This window comes from Chlamydomonas reinhardtii, chromosome 1, assembly GCF_000002595.2.
Source record: "Chlamydomonas reinhardtii strain CC-503 cw92 mt+ chromosome 1, whole genome shotgun sequence".
NCBI classification, from domain to species: Eukaryota; Viridiplantae; Chlorophyta; class Chlorophyceae; order Chlamydomonadales; family Chlamydomonadaceae; genus Chlamydomonas; species Chlamydomonas reinhardtii.
The window spans coordinates 6,641,792-6,662,829 of NC_057004.1; the positions used below are offsets into that span (position 1 = coordinate 6,641,792).

Here is a 21,038-nt window from a genome sequence, read left to right on the forward strand (position 1 = left end):
GTCAATGCTCCGTTACATGCCGTGTCTTGACGCCACGACCACTCAGGTGCACGTGCACCTCGGCCGCGACACCTCCCTAGCTCGCTCCTCAACACAGAGGACTGCTTGCTCGCCGTGTCTCTCTTCATCATCTCACTCCTCTCGGATGCCATGGGCCCCGACTGCCACTGATACAGCCAGACACGTGAAAGGCCCATGCATGCACTCGGCTCAGCTTATCGAGGGCCCCCCCCACAGTTTAACTACTTGTGTAGCCTCCCTAACTTATCCCTTTGCCCGCATTCTACCGTCCATGTGAGGCCACAGATTCAACGCCAAAGCCACGGTTTACGTTTATGATCTAGATGCCTCCCCCAATAGGTGTAATGCCCAAGCTCCAACACCCAGGGCCGCCTACCCTTTCCACACCTGTGGCTACCGACTGTACCGCACAAGCGAGCTTTCATCCGCCCCAGTCCCATACATGCCCTGCAGCAACCGCCTGCTCCTCACCGCGATTCTCATGCATACGGCGGGCGCGTTGGCGCCCGCCCGCCCCAGCCCCCGCAGCCCCCGCCCGCATTTCCACGCCCATGACCCCCGAAAGGTATCAAAGCGCACAGGCGGCTGCTCGCCGCGCCCTCTGCAGCTGCGGCCAGCACTGGCGCCCTCCTTGTGCCTGCACCATGCAGCACACCAGCCCCGCTTGGCAGCCCATTGGCTGCTAGCCTGCCTCGCCGCCCTCTGGCCAAGGCTTCACGTGCCGCTGGCAACACCCTGGCACCTGCCGCCCCGTCACGCCGCTGCTGCCATCCGCCGCTCCTCCTCCATGTCCGCTTCCGCCTCCGCGCCCACGCCCAGCCAGCGCCGCTGCCATCAGCACGAGCAGGTGGCGGGTGGTGGCGGCGGCTTTGAGTCTAGCGTGACGGTGGAGGTGGTCAGCTTGACCTCCTCCATCTGCTCCTGCTTGTTTTGCGTCACCGACTCCATGCCCGGCAGCGCCGCCGCGATTTTCCGGAAGAGCGCCTGGAGTCACATTGAAGGCGTGGGATGCGGTTGATGTAAGTAAGTAAATATAGCTGGAGGGCCTTGTCACAGGGCACAGGCGCAGGCAGACCCCGTCGCCGTAGGCACAAGCCCGCATGCCGAAGGTTACATTGCAGTGCAGAATGCGTGCAGCCTGGAGCTCCGCCCCATCCCAAACCCTGACGAAGAGGCATATCCGCCCACCTTGATGTTGAGGCCAGCCTTCGCGCTGGTCTCAATGAAGTTCACGTTCAGCTCCCGCGCCTTTGCGTCGCCCTCCTCAATGGACACTTGCCTGCAGGCGGTAAGCACTCCAGTCACTTCCTTGCCTGCCGCAACATCCGTTGCTGCATCCATGTCATTCATAATTGCTATACGCAGCCTGTGAGCGCCCATCTGGAGGTTGGCGCACTTCCCTCCCTGACCGCTGGGCCATCATCGAAGGGCTGCGGGGCGGGCCCAACTGCCACGTGCACCAGCCCCGCACTGCCTCGCCCTGCCACGACCCACCTCTTGTCAATAAGGTCAGTCTTGTTGCCCACGAGGAAGATGATGACGTCATTGCCGCGCTCCGTGCGCACCTCCTGGATCCACCGGGCCGTGTTGAGGAACGACTGCCGGTCTGCGGGTCGTGGGCAGCATCCGCGTCAGGCGCAGCAACACGTGACACCGCCTCCGGCCCAACCCTGCCCTCAATCCGACCCCAACCTTCATTCCGTGGGCCCTGGAACTCACTCGTGATGTCGTAGACAACCACCGCGACCGACGAGTCGCGGATGTAGCTAGGTATCAAAGACCGGAAGCGCTCCTGCCCGGCCGTGTCCCTGCACACGCAGCGGGCCAACACACGTGAGACTCTGACCAACGACGTGCGAGGCACTGATAGCGCCGGCTGTCCAGTAGCAAGTGCTCACCAGAGCTGCAGGCGCACAGTGCGGTCCTCAAGGTACATGGTCTTTGACAGGAAGTCAATACCGATGGTGGCCTGCACGGAGACCGCAAAAGCATGTCAGGCGTTGTCGTTGTAAAGGAAATGCGCAGAGTACGCACCTGGTACGTGTTATCGAACTTGTCATACATGAATCGGGTGATGATGGAGGTCTTGCCCACAGACTGGTCTCCCAGGAAGACCTGCAGGAGCCAAGTCCACCGCTAGTAAGCGCCTGAATGATCGGAGTCGCACGCTGCTTTGCCAAGCTCCAGGAGCAACAGAAGAGACACACCAGCTTGTATTTAGCGAGCGGGCTCGTTGTCGCGCCACTCATTTTGACCAGTGACTTCTATATTGAAGTGATACACGTAAGCGCCCTGACGGGCCTCAATATGGACTTTGAAGCGACGGCAGTTGCGAAGATCGAGCTAGAACGTCTAGAACGAAGCTACCGAATGCAGTTCGAGACTACTGGCACGTGTAAGCAGCAACAGTCTAAAGTGGCATTGGCGTTTGGGCTGGCATGGCGCTTCCCGCGCTCAAGCCCCATCGTGGGCTGCAGCACCTCTACTGCGAGCCCCCCCCCCCCCGCCCCGGTTCTCATCTGGTCCCCCCCCCCCCCGCCCATGAACAGCCTCTTCCGTGGCGCGGCGCTCGCATGCTCCAGTTGGCTACTATCACGTAACAGTAACTGCTATTACAAGTTTCATACGCAACACATCCTCGAGTGCGCCAGGCACAAGCAGCTGGGCGTGAGTGCGAGCACATTCGCGCGTCTGCCTGTATGCACACATCGTGCATCCCTCATGCACCTCTTCTATATTTTAACATACTGCTCGGAAGAATAAGGTGGCAGCCTCTGCAACGTGCTTCATGTGTAACCTGTCTTGCTGCATGCGTAACCTGTGCTTACCCCCATTGACGTGCACATAAGAACAGGAGGACCTGTTGGACCTGTTGGACCAGTTGGACCTTATGTCCGACGAGGGGCCTTGGGGACACCTTCTCGACTACCCAGCTTCTCCACGCCAAGCCGCAGCTCGCCATAGCACCACCGCGCCATCGCACCACAATGAGCTATGCACGAGTCCGAACCATGGGCATTGCAACGACACAACGCTGCCACCGCCATCAACTCCTTCCATGACCTTAATCCTTCGTTTCGCCAACCTTACGCAACGCAACGCAAAAGGCACGAGCCGCAAGCTGCGCCTCCACCACACTACACGCCCCAAAGAAACGTGTGTGCCCGCTGACCATCCCGCTGACCAATGCGCGCTCATTTGGCACCTCCCTCACTCCGGGTAGTGCATGCGCTTGGTGACGCCGCCGTCCGCCACGAAGTGCTGGCCAGTGATGTAGCCGCTGAGCCGCTCGTCCGCTAGGAAGGCCACCAGCTCGGAGACGTCGGTGGGGCGGCCCACGCGGCCTGTGCATATTGGAGGGGAGTGTGTGTGTTGGACGTTGACGGCGGTACTGGGGCAGGTTCTGTCCGACATCATAGAGGTGTACGGGAGGCAGGGGCAAGGGTTGTGGGAGAGCCGGACACATGCTCACGGCGCAGGAGATTCCAGCATTGCAAGCAGGAATGCGCCATGCGGTCTGGGCAGAGAGGCAGATTCAGTCACGGCACACACGCGCCTGGCTTCTCCCCTGGCCTAACCGGCTACCCACGTCGCTGTCCCTGGCTCCCTCCATTCCTACGCCCCCTGCATCCGCATGTGCCCCGAGGCCCGAGCCCACCGGTCCACTGCCACTGGTGCTGCTCCGTGGTGATGGGGTCGGCGCCGCCCGTCACGTCGATCCAGCCCGGCAGCACGGCGTTCACGCGCGTGCGCTGCGGCGCCAGGCTGGCGGCCTGGGCGTGTGTGAGGCCCAGCAGGCCGGCCTTGGCGGCGGCGTAGCCCTGGAGGGGCGGGGGGGATATTGCACCAGGTCCATGAGAACGAGGTAACGGCGGCTTGATGGAGATGGGGCGTGTCAGGTGGCCATTCGCGTACAGTGCAAGTGCTTGAGGGTCGGATGGGCTCCGGATAGGCAGGGGGAAGGGGAGGGTACATGCATAGCCCGGCCCGGTCCGCCGCACCTCGCAGCCTGGCTCGGACTGGAGCGCCCGTGTGCTGGAGATGTGGATGATGGAGGACGCGCCCGGCTCCAGCAGCGGCTGCAGCACATGCGACATGAGGAACGCGCCTGTGGGTTTGGAGGGGAGGACAGGAGGAGGGCAGGAGCCAGGAGGTCATTCGGCGCTCCGTTGCGTGCGGCACCAACCTACCTTCAACCAGCGACGACGGTAGGGCTGGTAGTCGTGCGGTACTCAACTGCAGAGCCCGCATGCACGGTGGTACATCATAATCACCTGCCATACATGCGTGTCGCACACTCACACCACGCCCGCGTCCATGCACACGTCCGTGCCCACCTGTGAGGTTAACGCCGATGAAGTCGTGCCAACTGGCCACCGGGTCCGCGGCGTCCAGGCACGGCGTGGCCAAACCCGCGTTATTGACCAGCACGTTCAGCTTCTGACCCCCGCCCGTCACGTGCTCCACGTGCCGCCGCAGCGCCTCCACATCCTCCTTGCGCCGTACATCCACCCGCACAAAGCTGTAGGCGCCGGCGGGCGCCGCGGCCGTGTCGTCGGGGGACTCCTCCGGGTTCACGTCGCAGCCAATGACCCGATAGCCTTTGGACAGCAGCGTGCGCACGATGCCGCGGCCGATGCCGTGCGGCCGTGCGGTGCCGGAAACAACGGCCGTGCGCATGGCGTGGTGCGGGATCGCGGGGTCGGGGTCAGCGGGAACCTGTGTGGGAGGAGCGGCAGGGCCGTCGGCAGCGTGGCGGGGCGTTGCGGGTTATCTTCCTCAAATAGACAAAAGTACACTTATTGCATGTCTACGATTAGTTGCTGCAACAGCGCGGGGCTGTGCTCGCGGGCCTGACAGCGCTTTAAACTTGAACCAAGCATGGGTACAAATTGGCCCAGTAAGATCACAAATCACACCCATACCCGCAAAGAAATTTACACAGGGTTAGCTCTGGCACCGAAAGCGTTGTGCGTTGTAACCTCCCCCCTCCTATAACTTTCTCCAACCAAGGCCTCCGTCTCGCGAGAATGACCGCCAGCTTACACCTGCGCGACTGGGCGCTGTCGCCAAACCTAAAAACTAGCAGTTCACGTAACGCAAGGTCCAGCTCCTGTTTTGCGCCCAAAGGCCCAACCGCGCTCATGGATATTGAACATGTACCGCTCGGCCCGGGCGAGCAGCCGCTGCCGTTGCTGCAGCTGCCATCACTATGCCTCACCCGCATTATGCACCTGCTGCCGTTCCAGTCCTGCTTGCTTCTGAGCGTCGTCTGCCGCGAGTTGCGCGACCTCGTCCAGCGCGAAATCCTTCGTGGTAAGTGAAACAGTAATAAAATTTCATCTTTTCGGCGCTAATAGGACGCGGGGATTCCAGGCGTCGGTGGCCCTTCGTCGCCAGTGGCCACACGCCTGGCGTGCAACACCCCTGCCCACTCACCCATCCCCCATCCACACCCTTCCCTCCCTCCTCCGGCCGCCTCCCCACCTCGCCGCTCCCCAGGCGTGCGCAGCCTGGCCTTCGACAACCTGCCCGGCACGCACGTGGGCGAGGCCCTGGCCTGGACCTTCCGCTCCTCCAACGCGCCGCACCTGCCCTTCCTGCGCTCCGTCTCCGCCAGCGGCTCGGCGGCGCTGCAGCCGCTGCTGGCGGCCGCCGCCAGCCAGGCGGCGGTGCTGCGGCAGCTGACCAGCCTGCAGCTGGACTGCGTCAAGCAGCTGCAGGAGACGCAGCTGGAGGCCATACTCACGGCCTGCCCCAGTGAGTACGGGGGCTGTGTCACGACGTCACGGCGTCGTGGCGGGGAAGCGGTCTTGGACGGGATGCCCTAAACCCACGGCTACGGTTTCTCAACTGTAGTTTATCACGCTTACCGAGGCCCCCTTTCCTGCTCCCCTCCCCTTGCCCTCCCGCCCCAGACCTGGAGGTGCTGAGCCTGCCGCGCTGCGGCCGCCTGGGCGACGCCGCCGCGCAGGCCGTGGGCCGACTGCTGCCGCGCCTGCGGGTGGCCAACTGCAGCGACTGGTCGGCGCTGGGGGACGGCGGCGTGGCGGCGCTGGCGCTGGGCTGCAGCGGCCTGGAGGACGTGGCGCTGGACGGCTGCCTCCGGGTGAGAGGGGGGGCAGGGGTGGCGGGCAATGGGGAGGGGAGGGGAGGGGAGGGGAGAGGGGAGAGGAGAAGGGAAAGGGAAAGGGGTGCATGATTGGGGTTTGGGGGCGTGCTGACTTTGTGTGTTTCCTTCCCTTGTGCTCTCTAGCACGTATTGACTGTACGTGCCGGTGCACACATTTCTCAAAGGTGGGCTCGGAGTCGCTGGCACTTCTGGCGCGCGTCTGCCCCCGGCTGCGGCGGCTGTCCATCTCCAAGTCCTACGCCGTCACGGACAGCGCACTGGAGGCCCTGGGCGTGGCGGCGGCGGCGGCGGCAGTAGCAGCCGGAGGCATCGGCAGTAGTGGGGCGGGCGCGGCAGGGTGCGGCATCCAGGAGCTGCTGCTGCGGCAGTGCCCGCGCGTGTCCCTGGTGGGGCTGCTGGGCCGCTGCCGCGCACTCACGTCTCTGGACTTGAGCGGCTGCCCGCGGGTGAGTAGGGCAGTCGAGCGATGGGCTGAGTGGCGCGGCAAGCGGGAGCGGGTGGGGGCAAGATACAAGGTCGAGTCATAGCGAAGGGTGGAGCAAGGAAGATGGGGAGGGAGGTCCATGGTGTCCGACGATCTTTCTTCCCCCACACACCTGCATCGTCCCACCCGCAATGCAGGTGGAGACGTCGGCGCTCCGCTCCATGCTGGCCGGCTGCGGCGGCGGCCTGACCAGCCTGCAGCTCAACGGCTGTGTGGGTGTGGGCGGCGAGGCGCTGGTGGGGTTGGGCGCCGCCTGCCCGCGGCTGGCGCGGCTCAACCTCCGCGGCCTGACGCTGCAGGACTGCCACCTGAGGGACCTGGTGCGTGCGGGTATGGGGGCAGGGTGGGGTGGGGCAGGGTGTGTGTGTGTGGCAGCTGGGTCGGCAGTCAGCGAGCGAACAAGTTCCAGGCGGTGCCGACTCGCAGCTCCCCACATTCACTCCATCTGGCCTGGTGGGCCATCTCCCACTCTATCTCTTACCTCACACGGACACTTTCTCTTTCGTTTTCACACACACACACACACACACACACACACACACGCACTCTCACACACGCCCGCCCGTCCCCAGGCTGCGGACTGCTCCACGTTGCAGTCGCTGTCACTGGCCTGGTGCACCAAGATCACGGACGCCGGGCTGGCGCCGCTGGTGGAGCGCAACCCGGGGCTGCAGGTGCGGGCGCGGTGCAGGGAGGGGTGGCGAGAGGGGCCGGGGGTTGGCGAGAGGTCGGCAAGAGGTGTGGGAGGGGCCGGGTACTTGCTAGGCGGCTGGGCGGCCGTGGCAGGGGTGATGCAGGTGACGTGTGGTGGTGGGACTGGAAGTGACACCCGTACACCACACCTCATCCCTGCTGGTCCCGGCTGGATGTCGGCACTGCACATGCGTACTAAATCTATTCCGTCTTCCTCTTCTTCTATACACACGCTCCACGCCCCCCCCCCGCCCCGTCCGCATGAGCGGCTATCCCCTTACTGTTCGCATGAATGGCTATGACCCCCTCCACACACACGCTTCCCCTCCCCGCCCCCTCCCCTGCCCTCCCACCTTCCAGGACCTGGACATGGAGGCGCTGTACCTGTGCAGCGACGCGCTGCTGGGCCGCCTGGCCGCCGCCGCCCCACGCCTGGACCGCCTGTGCATACGCATGTGCCACCGCCTGTCCGCCGCAGCCATCGTGGACCTGGTGCGGGCCACGCGGATGTCGGCGCTGCTGGTGAGCAGGACGGGGTGGGGCTGGTGGTGGGGTGGTGGTGGGGAGGGGGGCTTGGGGTTGTAATTACTACGGTAGTCCCTGTAAGAAACAAGAGAGACGTGTGCGTTTGGACCGCCGCTGACGCCGCATGCCGCTACTAACGCCTCCTCCTCCGCCTCCTCCTCCTCCTCCGCCTCCTCCTCCTCCTCCTGCTCCTCCTGCTCCTGCGCTGCCGCAGGTGAGCGGCATCATGGACGAGGCGGGCACACTGGACCTGGTGGCGCGAGTCAAGGCGGCCCGGCCCGGCTGCACCATGCACTGGTAGCGGGCTGGCGGGCTAGGAGGGCTGTAGTGGGCTGGAGGGCTGGCGGAGGTGGGGGTTTGGAGGGGTGGCGGAGCGCCCTCTCGCGGGAGGAGGCAGGTATGGCTAGGGCTGCATGGGTCGGCGCTCGGCCGCCGTCGGCACGTCCCGAATGGAAGGTTGGCAGACAGCTGGGTGTCTTGGTTCCTTGCTGGGTGGTGGTGTTGCTGGGTGTGATGGAGCAGGTTATTGCGCCAAGCATGCGTACTGCTACTGGTGGGCGTTGCAAAGCTGTACATACTGTTCGCATACGAAATGCGGAACCGAACAAAATGTGTGGTGGCGAGTTGCAGGAGCAAAACGGGGCCGTTGTGACCTGGGCGTAGCGTCAGGAGTATTCGTATGTATAATGACGAGTGCATGTCACGACTGATTATTGCTCGTATTTGTGAACGTTAATATGATTCCATTGTGTGCAAAAAGGAGGGTCCTTGTCTGGTGGAAGGACCAAGAACGGCGGATCGCACGGTTGGCGGCGCAGGGTTGGGGGGGGGCAGTTCTTGCACACACAGGCTGCGATGGCTTTCCGCGCCGACTGGCCAATGTAAGCCTTGAAGGCCTTTCAAGTGATTTGCCACAGTTGATTTGCACACCGGTGGAAGACGCGCATCATCGCGTAAAGGAGGGTACATGTCTCAGCGGAGGGAGGGTGTTGTCCCTTCAGCCCTTGAACCACTCTGCTGTGGCCCTGTACGGGAGTGCCTGACTCCACGTGCGTTATCACGTGGGCTGCAACGAACCAGCCCGAACTTACAAGTAGAGAACCTTGCAAGACCAGGCTATTCCAATAGCGAATGACTGATGAGTCCGACCTGTTGCAAGCTCGGAAGCTCCCACAACGGCACCTCCGCCAGGGCCCAGCCGCGCTCCCCGCGACCACCTCTGGGGCTAACAGCAAAACCGCCCCGCGACAGACGTGGCCGTGCCATGCAGCTTCGGAGGTGCAGCCCCCATTGCGCCACAGCTCGCGCCTCAAGAGGAGCCTCCCGCTCAAACGCCAAAACGACCCAAGTCCCTATGCGACTCTTGCCCTGACACGCCTGGTGGGATTCTCACCACCCTCTGCTCTTGCCTGTACTACGAATTCAACGCCAAAGCACGGCAGCACCCACGGCGACACGACCCCACCACCAACACGTGGATGCCCATCGGCCACCACCCCGTACTGCACCACCCACACTCGACCCCTGTGCGCGTACGCAGCGGCGAGCAACGGATCGCCGACTCAGCCAACACACAACTGCAACCCGATCAACCGAACATGCGTGCGTACGTGGCGCGCTCCTTCTTGCGCTCCGCCTCCACCACCGCCTTCACCCGGGCCACCTCGGCTGCGGCGGGAAAACAAGATGTGCAGCGCGGGCGTGGGGGCGGGTGTGAGTGCGGGTTTGGGGGCGGGCGCGGGTACGCCAGGAGCATAATAGGGGGGCAGGGGAGGAACGAAGCGGGAAGGCTCCCGCAGAGAACGCTGCGTGTGTCGGCTTACATGGCAAACTCCTGTGCGTCTGCAAACTCCCACCCAATCCCTATGCCTACGGCCCCACTGCTAACCTCCCGCCCCGCACGCTTCCGCGCAGTTTGGGCTGGTATCTGCAACCCCTTCCCCCCCCACCACACGATGTACCACAGCTCGCATATGCGGCTGCAGTTTCTCCTTGCAGTGCGACTGTTTCCTTACGGGATTGGTTCAAAGTTAACCCCCACCACACACACACACACGCACCCGCGATGCCCTTGTCCGCCGGCTCCAGCTCGGAGGCGCGCCTGAGCTGGGCCAGGGCGCCGGCGTAGTCCTGCGGGGCAGGGGGTGGCGTGTGTGTGTGTGTGTGTGTGTGTGTGTGTGGTGTGTGTGTGTGGGTGTTTGGGGGAACGGTTGGTGGTGGGTGCACAGAGTTGCCATATGAAGCAAACGACGTGAAACCATTACCCGACACCCGCCGTACCCCAGGCTGCGTGCCTCAATCCACCAGACATCAAACACGACCACACCACCCATATGTGCCCAAGCCCTCTACGCCCTCCCACTCCCGCTCCCGCACCTTGAGCGCCGCCCGCGCCTGCCCCGCCCTGAACAGCGCCTTGACGTTGTCCGGCGCCTGCTCCAGCACCGCGCCCGCGTCCTGCAGCGCGGCCTCAGCCTTGCCCAGCTTCAGGCGGCAGGCGGCCCTGGGGGTGACGTGGAGGGGACGTGGCGTGGGTGTGCGGAGTGGGTGGAAGTGGGGCATTCATGCGTGTAGCGGCCCTGACTGGGTGGAGAGTGCCTTTGTGTGCGCCGGGTTGGCTTGGGGCCAGTCAGCAGGGTGACCAGCGTGGTACCCCGTACCAAAGCTTGGCTGCCACAACCCTACCGCCCTGCCCCAGTGCCGCAGTGCCCCAGTGCCCTGGCCGCCGCCCACCTGTTGAGTAGGCAGCTGACCACGGCCTGCCCCAGCGCCGCCTGCTGCTCCTCGCCGGCGGCCTCCGCGGCCTGCGGGTCGGCGAAGCCGGAGCGGCCCACGTAGCGCAGCGCGGAGCTGTAGCGGGCCACAGCCTCGCCGTACTTACCAGCCTGCAGGGGTGCAATCATGATTAATGTGGGGTTGCAAGGATGTTTGGAAAAGCGGTACAGGATGCACTGAAGACTGCAGGGGCGGGGCAGGAGGGTAAAGGTTACGGCAGGTACCGTACGTATCAAAGCGCGGGTGTGTATGAGTACGAGAGGTACGCGGAAGAACCAACATACCAACATAACACACGCCTCGAGACTGGATTAAAGCCACAAGGAGGTATCTCGCTGGAGAATGCGGTAGAAACTGAGTATACGAATGAAGGACTCGCCCCTTGAGCTTGAACTTGTACATGCGCTGTTCCCCCTTTGTGCCTTGCCATGCGTGCTCGGGTTTCACATTATGAACGGTGAGGACAAGCCCTTACCCCCCTACACACACACGCACCCACCTTGAACAGCTCATTGCCCTCCAGGCGGATGGCCTCGCCCGCCCGCAGCCGCCACGCCGCCTCCGCCTCGCCCTCGGGCCGGTCCGCGTCCTCGGGGTAGGCAGGCCAGGCGCCGGAGCCGGCCGCGCCTGCGTGTTGGGGGGTGGGGGTCGAGATGGGGTTACACGCCCGTGCCCAACGAATAGGTGGAGGTGGGGGTGGGCGTGGGGTGGAGGTGCGGCAGCTGTGGCGGCGGCGCCGTCAGGTGCTATGCTGCATACGTGCCGGCTTAGCGGCAGCCTTGCGCATATATCAGCAGCGATACCCGTCGTGCGTGCTTTGCTCGCAGCGCAGCGGCGCGCGCGGATATGCAACAAGCCTGTCAGCCCTCCCACCTGTCGTCTGCCCACCTGCTCGCATTTCCTAGCGCCAGAGCCCGCTACACGACGTCTCCCGCCGCCTCCACACCCCGTACCGCTCTCTTGCACCCCGCTCCCACCTGCCCCCGCCGCCGCCGCCTCCTGCTGCTGCTCCTCGCTCAGCTCGCCGCAGTCCGTGACCTCCACCGTCTGAACGGGCTGTGGGCGGCAGGGAGCGGAAGACGGGAGGAGGTGTGTGCGTTGTTAGATGGTGGTGGGAGCAGGTGTTGGAAACAAGCGCAAGGGGAGGGGGCGTGGAGGTGCGGAGGTGGGGGGTGGGGTGGGGTGTATATACCAGCCCAAACTAATCAAACCAAGGGGGCAGGAGCAGGGCCCCGGACAGGGCAGCATGTGTCCGGCGTCAGGCCTGGGTACAAGGGGCTACGCACGTGACAAACCGGCATTCCTCAGTCACAACCGTGGTATGCTCCTGGGGACTCGCCATTCGCCCCGGCCTGCTTACCCGGTCGTTTTCGCCGGTCTCCGTCTGCTCGATCTCGCGCACAATGCCCATACCCTGCAATGAAGGATGGCGGCACCGAATTTGTCAGACAGTCAACTCCAGACATCTGAGGACCTCAGCCAGGACAGCCCAATGATTGCCTTCCGGCCCCCATGCATACACGTGCGACTTTGTGGCCTTCAACACGACAGCCCCTCCGCCTCCCCAGCTCTTCACTGCAACCCGCCCAGTTGCCGTCAGTGTCCTTGGCTCTGGTCATTGGCCCAAGCCTTACAGCCTTGCCCCCGTCCAATCTAACCGCCCACCGGCCCCCTCCGCCCCAGTACGCACGCGCACGCGTACGAACACACACACACACACACACACACACACACACACACACACACACACACACACACGGAGCTGAGCGTAGGTATTTGTGGGTAACTGCGCGCGCGTATATGGCGGAATTGTTCCGTTCAATTTTGCTTAACACACACATACACACGTACACACACACACGTATGCACGCACGCACACACTCAAAACACGCGCACACGCACCTTGAGCACCCGGCCGAACACGACGTGCTTGTTGTCCAGGTGCGGGGTGGGCACCGTGGTCACGAAGAACCTGCAGGTGTGAGCGCGTGCACGTGTGTGTGTCGCCGACTCCCATATTCTTTGCTACGCCACGGCACCCCTAACCCCACCCCCATTCCCACCACCACCACCCCCGCCACCAACACCATCACCTCCCACAATCCCCGCCGCCGCCGCACCACTCACTGTGAGCCGTTGGTGTTGGGTCCGGCGTTGGCCATGGACAGCAGGCCGGGCACGTCGTGCAGCAGCGTGAAGGCCTCGTCCTCGAAGCGGTCGCCGTAGATGGACTCGCCGCCGCGGCCGTCGCCGTTGGTGAAGTCGCCGCCCTGGATCATGAAGTCTGGGCGGCGGAGGGGTTTGAAGGGGGGGGGCAGCACGGAGCAGGCATGGATGCCAGGGTATAGCGGCGATGAACGGAGGGTGCGGGGGGGGGGAGCAGAAAGGCGCTGAGGTGCGGGTTGCGGGCGCACCGGTTGCGGTAGGAAGCGCAGTAGCGCAAGCATGGCCCTGCCTCCGCTGCCTCTGCTACCCGGTTCCCACTACCACTCCCACTCCTGCCCTCCCGACCACTTGGGGCTGTTTGCCCACACCTGTCACCACGTCCTCCCGGCGCCGAGAGGGCTCTCCCCTGTGCTCCACACACCTGGGATGACGCGGTGGAACGTGGACCCCTTGTAGTGCAGCGGCTTGCCCTTCTCGCCCACGCCCTTCTCGCCGGTGCACAGGGCACGGAAGTTCTCCGCGGTCTGCAGTACGTTGGCATTGCTACGGTCGCAAGGCGCGGGGCGGCAACGCGGCATAACATGCGGAACAGGACGACCGGATTGGGTCGGGGCCTCGGGGGCTGTGCGACATCCCACAGGTGTCGGTAGCGGACGAGGCCCGCAGCGAGGGAGCAGGACCCGGCTACGTGCAAGGCGCTGGAGCACGGCCTGGACGTCCCACAGCCTTCTGGTCATGTGACGGAAAGGCGACGCCTGCTGCCAGCCGGTCTCTTCCCCGCCGCCCCCTGCAACACCCCCGCCCCGCGCCGCCCCGCCCCCTGAGAAAAGGTACACACAAGGCCACCGCCAGCTGTCGTACCTTGGGCACCACATCCTTGTACAGCTCGAACACCACACGGCCCACTGCAGGCAGGGAGAGGTGGGAGATTTGGAATGGGAGCAGTGATGGTGTTATTTCCGTCCGTGCGCCCTCGCCTCTGAAAGACGGTACCACCGTGCGCTTGCGCAAGACGTAAGGACCTTGGGACACGCCAACCTTCCATCCGACCAGCTGCCGCGTCTAACACGCCTGCCGCATTACAAAACGTATGCAATGTCCCCGGCATCTTATGCAGAAAGCAACCCCTTTATGCGCCACGTGCGCCACGCACCCGCCTCGCCGCCGATGCTGATGTCAAAGAATACCACTGGGTTGGCGGGGTCCCTCTTGGTGAGCGGCATGGTGTCAGCGGCACTCGCACAGCCGCAGCTGGCTCCCTGGAACGGTAGAAAGAGGTCTGGATCCGCTAGGTTCTTTGGCAACCTGTGCGGAGGAGGCAACGGCGAGCAAGGCTATTCCTGAGTTGAGCAAGGAGCGAGTCTTGCACGTCGGCACGCGTGCCCTTTACCCCGAACGTGCCACCCCAGGGTGGTAACCGTGCACTGACAACAGTGATGCTGGCAAACGATAATGTCCCGGGTAGGCCCGCGCAGGCTAACGAAGGGCAGGGTTCCCCGAGGAAGAGTCTGGATGAATGTCACCATGAGATTCCACCGTGCCTAGCAAGTTCGCTGCCGGATCACGTGCGGCTAGTGCTATCACGACTGATTGACCCATGCTAACCGCATTGACAACCAAAGGCCACAACACCCTGCCCGAAGTCGTTGCGCGGGAGCGACACGCACCTAGGATTAGGCTTCGACCTTGTGAGCCAAATATATCTGCTAGTAAATAAGCTATCACAATGCTCATTACACAAAACCCCTTGGTTAAGCTCGCTCGCCCCCTCGCGCGCAATGGCCCATGCCCCGTACACTCAGTCCTCGCTGTGTTTGGGCTGTGCGAGTGCCTCTTTCCTTCTCTTTGGCGTTTTACTAGGAGCCTGCCAAAATGGTCATGCAGGTATGTTTCCTGAGCAGCGTTGGCGGCGGCCTCGCGCGTTTGAGAGCATCGCGACACAGCGACCGGAACTGCAGCCGCCCTTCCACGCGCGTTGAGCAGCAATTTACTGACGGTGTTATTGGGACTGATACGCACAGGGGAACTTCAAGTTCCACCAGTACCAGGTGGTGGGCCGCCACCTGCCCACTGCCGCGGATGCCAACCCCACCGTCTACCGCATGAAGGTGTGGGCCGAGGATGACGTCAAGGCCAAGAGCAAGTTCTGGTGAGCAGCGGCGGGACAGAGGAGGGGGAAATGGTGCAGCGAAATGGAGCTTGCGACGGCGCAGCAGCCTGGGGGCGTTTGGGTCGCTATAACTGAGTGCTTAGAGCTTCAAGTATTACCTGAAACTGGTTTAGGCATTCCAGGTGTTGGTATGGGCACTCCTTGGGCTTGACGGCTGAAATCGGCGGGGCCTGCTCTCTCGTTCAGGTACTTCCTGAGGAAGCTTCGCCGTGTGAAGAAGGCCAACGGTCAGATCATTGCTTGCAACGAGGTGAGCACTTGCGCCGGCTGGTGAACTCGGCGACTGGGGCCGGCGGGGAGTGAGTTGAGACACGGCCTAGACTTCAAACGGTGCATAAAAGTGAAACTACGAGGGGCTGGACTGGTGGGTGTCTCTGTGGTTAGGTCAGAGGTGAGCATCTCGGCGCAGCGATGTGGAGTTTGCGGAGCAGCCGGAGCCAGAGCGACCACAGATGGCGCGCCATAGCTGCAGAACAGCGGCGTGCGTCTACGCATGTAAGGGCGCCCACGCTGGCGGCTGGACTGCTGGCAGTGCGCCGCAGCCCCTCAGGCGCTGCAGCAGCACCTTCCGTGGCCGGCGCAGGTGCTCCTCGGATTGTGCAGCTCCGGCGCGCGCAGGGGGAGCTGTCGCAGTCTGCGTCGTGACTGTGGATGCTGGCAGCCGGGCAAGGGGCGGAGCAGGGACTGGGGCTATATGGGGCAGGGTCAGCCGCGTGCGCAGCTGGGCCACAGCAGCTTGTTCGAGCACACGGAGGCATGCGCAGCGAGGGGGCGCGACCTGCAACGGCGTGCTCGTCAGGAGCACGGAACTTGCCCAGTCCTTGCAGCGGCGGTAGCAGCTGCGGGGGCTGGGCGCCGGCGCCATGTGCCAGCGGAGCCTGGCGGCTGGAGCCTGCATCAGCGCTGCAGGCAGCCACTCGTGGCGACGACCGCCGCTGCAGCTGTGCAGCCTCAGGGTGTGGAGACAGGCGCGGCAGCTGCTGCGTTGCTGCCGGCGGCTTGTCAGCGCGCCGCGGCGTTGGCGCCAGCGCTCGATACACTGGCCTCCACCGGGCGTGCCGGCGCAGTGGCGTCTTGAGGGCGGCGTGCTATCAGCTACAGCTCGCATCAGCGCGCGGCTTGGCAACGGCGCCAGCGCTCAGCCTACACGATGTATCGGCGGGGTGCTGCATGTGCGTGCAAGCCAAGCTGTCAGTTTTCGACCGATAGGGACCAGTCGGGGCGGAAGTTCCACCTGCAGGGCCGAGAGCAGGGCGGCGCGGAGGGAAGCACAGAAGCACAGCTCGGCGCAGCCTGCAGCAGCACATTCGCACATTCAGTTGTGCGAGCGGGATTGGACGGGTTTAGAGCGTCAGCCGGCAGCGAAGGTCGCGAGCAGAGGCAGCAGACCGGCCGGGCACGCGGGCGGCATGCGGACACTTCAAAAGCGGGCTAGGCAGACGAGTGGGGTGTGTTTTTTGGTGGTGGAAGTGGCTGGATGCCGAAGAGTGCATAATTGTTCTTGTTCTTGGGGGCGGAGTTGATGTGCATGCCCAGTGGCACGGAGTGCTCTACGGGCAAGGTGCGCGTGGGCAACTCTGCGTGCGTCACCCGACCGTGCTTGCCTTGCAGTGCAGTGCCGCTTCGAGGCGCCGCGTGCCACATCCTGTCTCCTGCACGCATGACGCTTCCGCCTGCCCTGCCCGCGCCAACCCGCCGCATCCTCGCCCCTGCCTTACGCACGCGCAGATCTTCGAGCGCAAGCCCACCCTGGCCAAGAACTACGGCATCTGGGTTCGCTACCAGTCGCGCACGGGCGTGCACAACATGTACAAGGAGTACCGCGACGTGACCCTGAACGGCTCCGTCTCCCAGATGTACCAGGAGATGGCCTCGCGCCACCGCGTGCGCCCCTCGTCCATCCAGATCATCAAGACCGCCACCGTGGACTACCACAGCTGCAAGCGTGCCAACACCAAGCAGTTCCACAACGAGAAGATCAGCTTCCCGGTCACCCAGAAGCTGGCTCGCCCCTCGTCGGCCACCTTCCGCACCCTGTTCAAGGCCAACCGCCCCAACGTTGCTATGTTCTAAGCGGCCCTCTCGGTCCGGGCTTAGGCGTGTGCCAACTGGCGCAGGAGTGGGAGCAGGAGCGGCGGCAGCAGCAGCGGCGGCGAGCGGCGGCGTCTGTGGAGGAGGGGCCCCAGCGGCTCCTGGCTTGCGGGCGCGGGCGCGGGCGAGCGGCTGTTGCTGGCGGCTGGTATGGTGCAGCAGCGGCGGCAGCAGCGGAGGGCGCTGCGGCCGCACGGGCGTTGATGCCCGAGCGGCTTGGGGAGGGCGGCAGCAGCGGCGGCGGCGGCAGCTGTGCCGGCGGCGCCCGGTGCAGTGCGCGTTGCCGCGGCGGCCGGCCGTGGAGTGTGCGTTGGTGTAGGTTACGGTGGCAGCGGCCGTACCGGCGGCAGTTTGGGCAGCGGCGGCGTGCCGGCTGTCGCTGGGAGCGGGGCGGTGGCTGCTGCTGGTGGCCAAAGGGTGTAACGTGAAAAGCATCCGCGTCTCGCAATGCCCAGTGGGAGGGGGGCCTTGGATTTGCAGCGACAGCGGCCACAGCCGTAGCGCACAAAGAATTAATGCAGCGGCAGAGGTCAGCGGTAGCTAGCACAGGGGCGGCCCGGCACCCATGGTCGCAGGCAGTGACTGAAGCCCGCTCCGCAGCGCGCGGCGTCGCGGAAGCAGCAGCAGGGACCGACGAAGTGTCCAGCTTGACAGTTCGCATGATTTGCTGAGGCGGGTGAAGGGCTTCAGCACGTTCAGCTGCCAGCCGTTGGCAGCGGCAAGGGGGGTAGTGAATTACGACCGCTCTCCCTGAGGCTCTTCCGGCGCATGCGCCAAGTTCGCGTTCGGCAACTGGATGGACTAAGCTTCGGAGCGTTGCCCTCTTGCAACGGGTACTGGACGAGAATGACCTGCCGCTAGAGCTTGTGACTGTCTGTCCTAATATGCGTGTCAGCCAGCAAACGGCCGCTGATGCGATTACAGGTCATCCGGCATGGCAGCCTTTGACGTGGCTCGAGAGCAGGCGCGGCTGGGTCGGGGGCGGGGGGCGCGTGCGGGGCGTGTGCATGTGGGGTACCGTCGCGATCCCTCGGCAGACTCACCCACAACTCCAAACCCAGCGCAATTACTCCAGAATAGTTAAACTTTGCCTGGAACGATGCAGACGCTTAGCAAGAACGCTATTAAGGCCTCGCCGCGCCCTGCGGCGCGCATGCCCGCAAGCGTGCGTCCGTTCACTTCCTCGGTCAAGCCGGTTGTCTCTCGTGTCTCGGTTATTTCCCATGCGACTCTTGCGGAGACCAAGGCGGTCCCTGTGATGGAGAAGGGCGAGCTAAGCCAGTTCCCCGGCTCGGCTGGTGTCTACGCCGTTTACGATAAGAACGGCACGCTGCAATACATTGGCCTGTCGCGCAAGGTAATTGCGGGCTTGCCGGTCTGAATCCAGCTCGCGACTGTACCAGCTTGCACCATTGACCTGCGCACCATCACCTCCGAGGTCCCCTCGCCCCTCGGCCAATCGCCCCCTTCGCACACTCGCTCGCTCGCAGGTATCCGCCAGCGTTGCGACTCACATGCAGGAGCTGCCCGACCTGACCGGCTCCATCAAGTACAACATCGTCGACGACGCCAGCCGGGAGGGCCTGACGGCCGCCTGGAAGTCCTGGGTGGAGGAGACCGGTGAGCGCCTGTGCTGGGGACGGACATGGTAGCAAGGGGGGGCAGACTGCAAGCATTTCCAGCTGCATTCCATGCGCTATGCGGTTACGACCAGGTTGCACGCAGTGTAACGGATGTGGGCGAGGCGGGGGTGAAAGTGACCGCGCCGCATTGATGAGGCTTGGCAAGCGTTACCGCCCGCATCTGGGTCACGCCTTACACACATTAGCGCCCTGTACCCAACCTATGTTCTTTACCCTGCGATATGACGTCGTTGCAACTCCAGCCCTCCAGCGCCCGGAGCCCTACTCCGGTCTGCTCCTAACTTCGTGGAGTCGTGGAATGGGCCAGAATCACTCCTCCACCCTTCCATTCCTCCACTTCTCTGCACCACGCCTCCACTCCTCCTCTCCTGTCTCCGTGCGCAGTGGCTGAGGCCGGCATCATCCCTCCCGGCAACGCCCCCGGCGAGACCAAGTGGCAGTCGCGCAGTGTGGCGCGCGCCACCAAGCCCGAGATCCGCCTCACGGCCGGCAAGCCCATCCAGGGCGTCACCCTCGAGGAGCTCATTGACCGGATAGTCAAGGAGAACCCGGTGCGTGCGAGGGAGCGGCGAGGAACGGGGCGGGGCTGGGGGCGGGTTGGCGATGGTTAAGGCGAAACGGCCGGGAGGACGTCCGGGGGGGAGACGCCGGTGGCGGTGGTGTGATTATGCACAACAGTCGCGCTGGGGAGCAGCCCGTCAGGGCAGCCCCTTTAGCCGCATGTACGTACGAAGGGTCCCAGTCAATGATACACACTGTCTTGCCCGCCCTGACTGACTGGCTGACTGGCTAACTGGCTGCCTCCCTGACCCTGCCGGCTGCAGATTGTGGTGTTTGTGAAGGGCACTCGTCAGCAGCCCCAGTGCGGCTTCAGCTTCCGCATGATCAACATGCTCAACACGCTCAAGGTGGGGAGCGGGGGGCCGGGAGCGGGTCGTGACGGGCCGGGCTGGGCCGGGACGGGCGGGCCGGGACGGGCAAGCTGGAGGACCGTCATGTACGGTAGTCAGGCGCGCAGTCAAGTACAGGCGCGCACTGCAGCGCCAGTGCCAGGCGTGCTGGGTTGCTGTCATGGGCATCACGCGCGGCCAGTACGACATGCATGACTGGGTTTGGACAGTACGCGCCACGCGTATGCCGCACCCAGCTTAGCCCACGGCCCCACGCCCACACGACCGCGCTCTCTCTCGTTGGGTTGCGTCCAGATCGGCTCCCACCCACTCATCCACTAGCTACTTCACGGCTTCACAGCTTTACGGCTCCTTCTCCCTCCCTCCCTCCTACCACGCGCGCACCATCACGCAGGCTGACTTCGAGGTGGTCAACGTGCTGGACGAGTTCCACAACCCCGGCCTGAGGGACGCCATCAAGAACTACAGCCAGTGGCCCACCATCCCCCAGGTGCGTGTGTGTACATGTGTTTGTGTGTGTGGGGGGGGGGGGGGCTTGCACGTGCGCGTATGCGCATCTGGGGTTGTCGGGGGCTGCTGGGTGGGATAGGGGGCGAGTGCCCGCCTGCCAGGGCGTCACCGTTTCGGAGCATGCATCGCAGCGTCGCACCTCCGATCGCTTGGCAAACCCTGCTGCATCATCCCGCAACACCTTCTGCCCCCCTTTCGCCCCTCTCCGCCCGGCCCCACAGCTTTACATCAGCGGCGAGTTCGTGGGCGGCGCCGACATTGCGGAGCAGATGGTGGGCACCGGCGAGCTGCAGACGCTGGTGCGCAGCGCCGCGGCCAAGGACCCCAACTAAATGGACTGAAACATGTGTGGGGGCTAGCGTGGACCGAGCAGTGTGAGGGGGCTTAGGGGGAGGAAAGCGCAGTCCGTGGCCACGACGCCCACGAGTGGCTGGTGCGTTGCGTGGCTGCGGTGGCGAGGCCGCGGTGCCGGCGGCTGTGCTGGAGAAAGATGTGGAGGCGGGGGCGATGAATTTATATGATTGCTGGCGGAAGCGAGTGGGGGCCCGGGTCTGAGCGGCGCGGGGCAGCCTGGGCTGGAGCTGCATGACTGGCTGGTGGAGCCGTGGAGGGCAGCAGGACGGGGGAGAGCGGCTGAGACGAAGTGACAGGACAGGGCTACCGGAGCAGAACGATCACGATGCATGGACCATGATAGTGACGCGAGTGTAGCAAGGGTTATCCCAATTTTGTGTGGCGTGGGAACTTGTCACTTGTGGTGCCTGTTAGTTGTGAACATCTCCTCCCTGCTCCGAGTCCGCGCACTTTGCTGGTCCTGGCCCTGGGACAGTGGAGCCCTGGGCCCTGGGCGTGCATTGCGTGCGGTCCTACGGAACCAGCCACAACAACTGTCACTGTATTCTTGCCAAGCTTTCCC

At 64.1% G+C, this 21,038-nt stretch overlaps 6 protein-coding genes across 6 annotated transcripts; 3 read left to right on the forward strand and 3 right to left on the reverse strand.

Annotated features, from left to right (window-relative positions):
- Positions 1 to 2,434, reverse strand: CHLRE_01g047550v5 (uncharacterized protein). The gene is made up of 7 exons (XM_001690161.2): positions 2,229 to 2,434; positions 2,056 to 2,136; positions 1,920 to 1,990; positions 1,741 to 1,829; positions 1,516 to 1,627; positions 1,210 to 1,300; positions 1 to 1,005 (listed from the first exon to the last, which is right to left on the reverse strand). The coding sequence occupies exons 1-7, from the start codon at positions 2,268 to 2,270 to the stop codon at positions 856 to 858; spliced, it is 636 nt and encodes a 211-aa protein (XP_001690213.1). The 5' UTR covers positions 2,271 to 2,434; the 3' UTR covers positions 1 to 855.
- A 187-nt stretch (positions 2,435 to 2,621) lies between these two features.
- On the reverse strand, positions 2,622 to 4,954 carry CHLRE_01g047600v5 (uncharacterized protein). The gene is made up of 5 exons (XM_043058910.1): positions 4,947 to 4,954; positions 4,359 to 4,740; positions 4,023 to 4,129; positions 3,680 to 3,842; positions 2,622 to 3,365 (listed from the first exon to the last, which is right to left on the reverse strand). The coding sequence occupies exons 2-5, from the start codon at positions 4,699 to 4,701 to the stop codon at positions 3,232 to 3,234; spliced, it is 747 nt and encodes a 248-aa protein (XP_042928824.1). The 5' UTR covers positions 4,702 to 4,740; positions 4,947 to 4,954; the 3' UTR covers positions 2,622 to 3,231.
- A 100-nt stretch (positions 4,955 to 5,054) lies between these two features.
- CHLRE_01g047650v5 (uncharacterized protein) lies at positions 5,055 to 8,753 on the forward strand. The gene is made up of 8 exons (XM_043058911.1): positions 5,055 to 5,337; positions 5,524 to 5,781; positions 5,940 to 6,130; positions 6,319 to 6,600; positions 6,776 to 6,958; positions 7,211 to 7,312; positions 7,692 to 7,853; positions 8,071 to 8,753. The coding sequence occupies exons 1-8, from the start codon at positions 5,166 to 5,168 to the stop codon at positions 8,155 to 8,157; spliced, it is 1,437 nt and encodes a 478-aa protein (XP_042928825.1). The 5' UTR covers positions 5,055 to 5,165; the 3' UTR covers positions 8,158 to 8,753.
- A 178-nt stretch (positions 8,754 to 8,931) lies between these two features.
- CHLRE_01g047700v5 (uncharacterized protein) lies at positions 8,932 to 14,474 on the reverse strand. The gene is made up of 13 exons (XM_001690163.2): positions 14,465 to 14,474; positions 13,951 to 14,102; positions 13,659 to 13,702; positions 13,219 to 13,321; positions 12,759 to 12,915; positions 12,534 to 12,603; positions 11,992 to 12,045; positions 11,609 to 11,687; positions 11,131 to 11,258; positions 10,590 to 10,741; positions 10,233 to 10,359; positions 9,917 to 9,986; positions 8,932 to 9,524 (listed from the first exon to the last, which is right to left on the reverse strand). The coding sequence occupies exons 2-13, from the start codon at positions 14,018 to 14,020 to the stop codon at positions 9,445 to 9,447; spliced, it is 1,134 nt and encodes a 377-aa protein (XP_001690215.1). The 5' UTR covers positions 14,021 to 14,102; positions 14,465 to 14,474; the 3' UTR covers positions 8,932 to 9,444.
- Positions 14,475 to 14,594: 120 nt separating this feature from the next.
- Positions 14,595 to 17,493, forward strand: CHLRE_01g047750v5 (ribosomal protein L18a). The gene is made up of 4 exons (XM_001689691.2): positions 14,595 to 14,681; positions 14,819 to 14,946; positions 15,154 to 15,217; positions 16,696 to 17,493. The coding sequence occupies exons 1-4, from the start codon at positions 14,670 to 14,672 to the stop codon at positions 17,038 to 17,040; spliced, it is 549 nt and encodes a 182-aa protein (XP_001689743.1). The 5' UTR covers positions 14,595 to 14,669; the 3' UTR covers positions 17,041 to 17,493.
- A 61-nt stretch (positions 17,494 to 17,554) lies between these two features.
- Positions 17,555 to 21,036, forward strand: CHLRE_01g047800v5 (uncharacterized protein). Its single transcript, XM_001689692.2, has 6 exons — positions 17,555 to 18,415; positions 18,549 to 18,678; positions 19,086 to 19,252; positions 19,526 to 19,609; positions 20,007 to 20,102; positions 20,344 to 21,036. The coding sequence occupies exons 1-6, from the start codon at positions 18,158 to 18,160 to the stop codon at positions 20,452 to 20,454; spliced, it is 846 nt and encodes a 281-aa protein (XP_001689744.1). The 5' UTR covers positions 17,555 to 18,157; the 3' UTR covers positions 20,455 to 21,036.
- Positions 21,037 to 21,038: the final 2 nt, after the last annotated feature.

Bases quoted from the DNA above. Each gene is read 5' to 3' on its own strand.
- CHLRE_01g047550v5 (XM_001690161.2), bottom strand. From the start codon at position 2,270: ATGAGTGGCGCGACAACGAGCCCGCTCGCTAAATACAAGCTG. The intron at 1,628-1,740 runs GTGAGTTCCAGG...CACGACCCGCAG, and splicing joins GGTTGTCTACGACATCACGA to ACCGGCAGTCGTTCCTCAAC. The intron at 1,301-1,515 runs GTGGGTCGTGGC...TACCGCCTGCAG, and splicing joins ACTGACCTTATTGACAAGAG to GCAAGTGTCCATTGAGGAGG.
- CHLRE_01g047600v5 (XM_043058910.1), bottom strand. From the start codon at position 4,701: ATGCGCACGGCCGTTGTTTCCGGCACCGCACGGCCGCACGGCATCGGC. The intron at 4,130-4,358 runs GTGGGCACGGAC...CCAAACCCACAG, and splicing joins CATCGGCGTTAACCTCACAG to GCGCGTTCCTCATGTCGCAT. The intron at 3,843-4,022 runs GTGCGGCGGACC...CCGCCCCTCCAG, and splicing joins AGTCCGAGCCAGGCTGCGAG to GGCTACGCCGCCGCCAAGGC.
- CHLRE_01g047650v5 (XM_043058911.1), top strand. From the start codon at position 5,166: ATGGATATTGAACATGTACCGCTCGGCCCGGGCGAGCAGCCGCTGCCG. The intron at 5,782-5,939 runs GTGAGTACGGGG...CTCCCGCCCCAG, and splicing joins CATACTCACGGCCTGCCCCA to ACCTGGAGGTGCTGAGCCTG. The intron at 6,131-6,318 runs GTGAGAGGGGGG...CATTTCTCAAAG, and splicing joins CGCTGGACGGCTGCCTCCGG to GTGGGCTCGGAGTCGCTGGC.
- CHLRE_01g047700v5 (XM_001690163.2), bottom strand. From the start codon at position 14,020: ATGCCGCTCACCAAGAGGGACCCCGCCAACCCAGTGGTATTCTTTGAC. The intron at 11,688-11,991 runs GTAAGCAGGCCG...TGCCGCCCACAG, and splicing joins AGACCGGCGAAAACGACCGG to CCCGTTCAGACGGTGGAGGT. The intron at 9,525-9,916 runs GTGCGTGTGTGT...TTCCCGCCGCAG, and splicing joins GGCGGACAAGGGCATCGCGG to CCGAGGTGGCCCGGGTGAAG.
- CHLRE_01g047750v5 (XM_001689691.2), top strand. The intron at 14,947-15,153 runs GTGAGCAGCGGC...TCTCTCGTTCAG, and splicing joins AAGGCCAAGAGCAAGTTCTG to GTACTTCCTGAGGAAGCTTC. The intron at 15,218-16,695 runs GTGAGCACTTGC...ACGCACGCGCAG, and splicing joins AGATCATTGCTTGCAACGAG to ATCTTCGAGCGCAAGCCCAC.
- CHLRE_01g047800v5 (XM_001689692.2), top strand. From the start codon at position 18,158: ATGCAGACGCTTAGCAAGAACGCTATTAAGGCCTCGCCGCGCCCTGCG. The intron at 18,679-19,085 runs GTGAGCGCCTGT...CTCCGTGCGCAG, and splicing joins GTCCTGGGTGGAGGAGACCG to TGGCTGAGGCCGGCATCATC. The intron at 20,103-20,343 runs GTGCGTGTGTGT...CCGGCCCCACAG, and splicing joins AGTGGCCCACCATCCCCCAG to CTTTACATCAGCGGCGAGTT.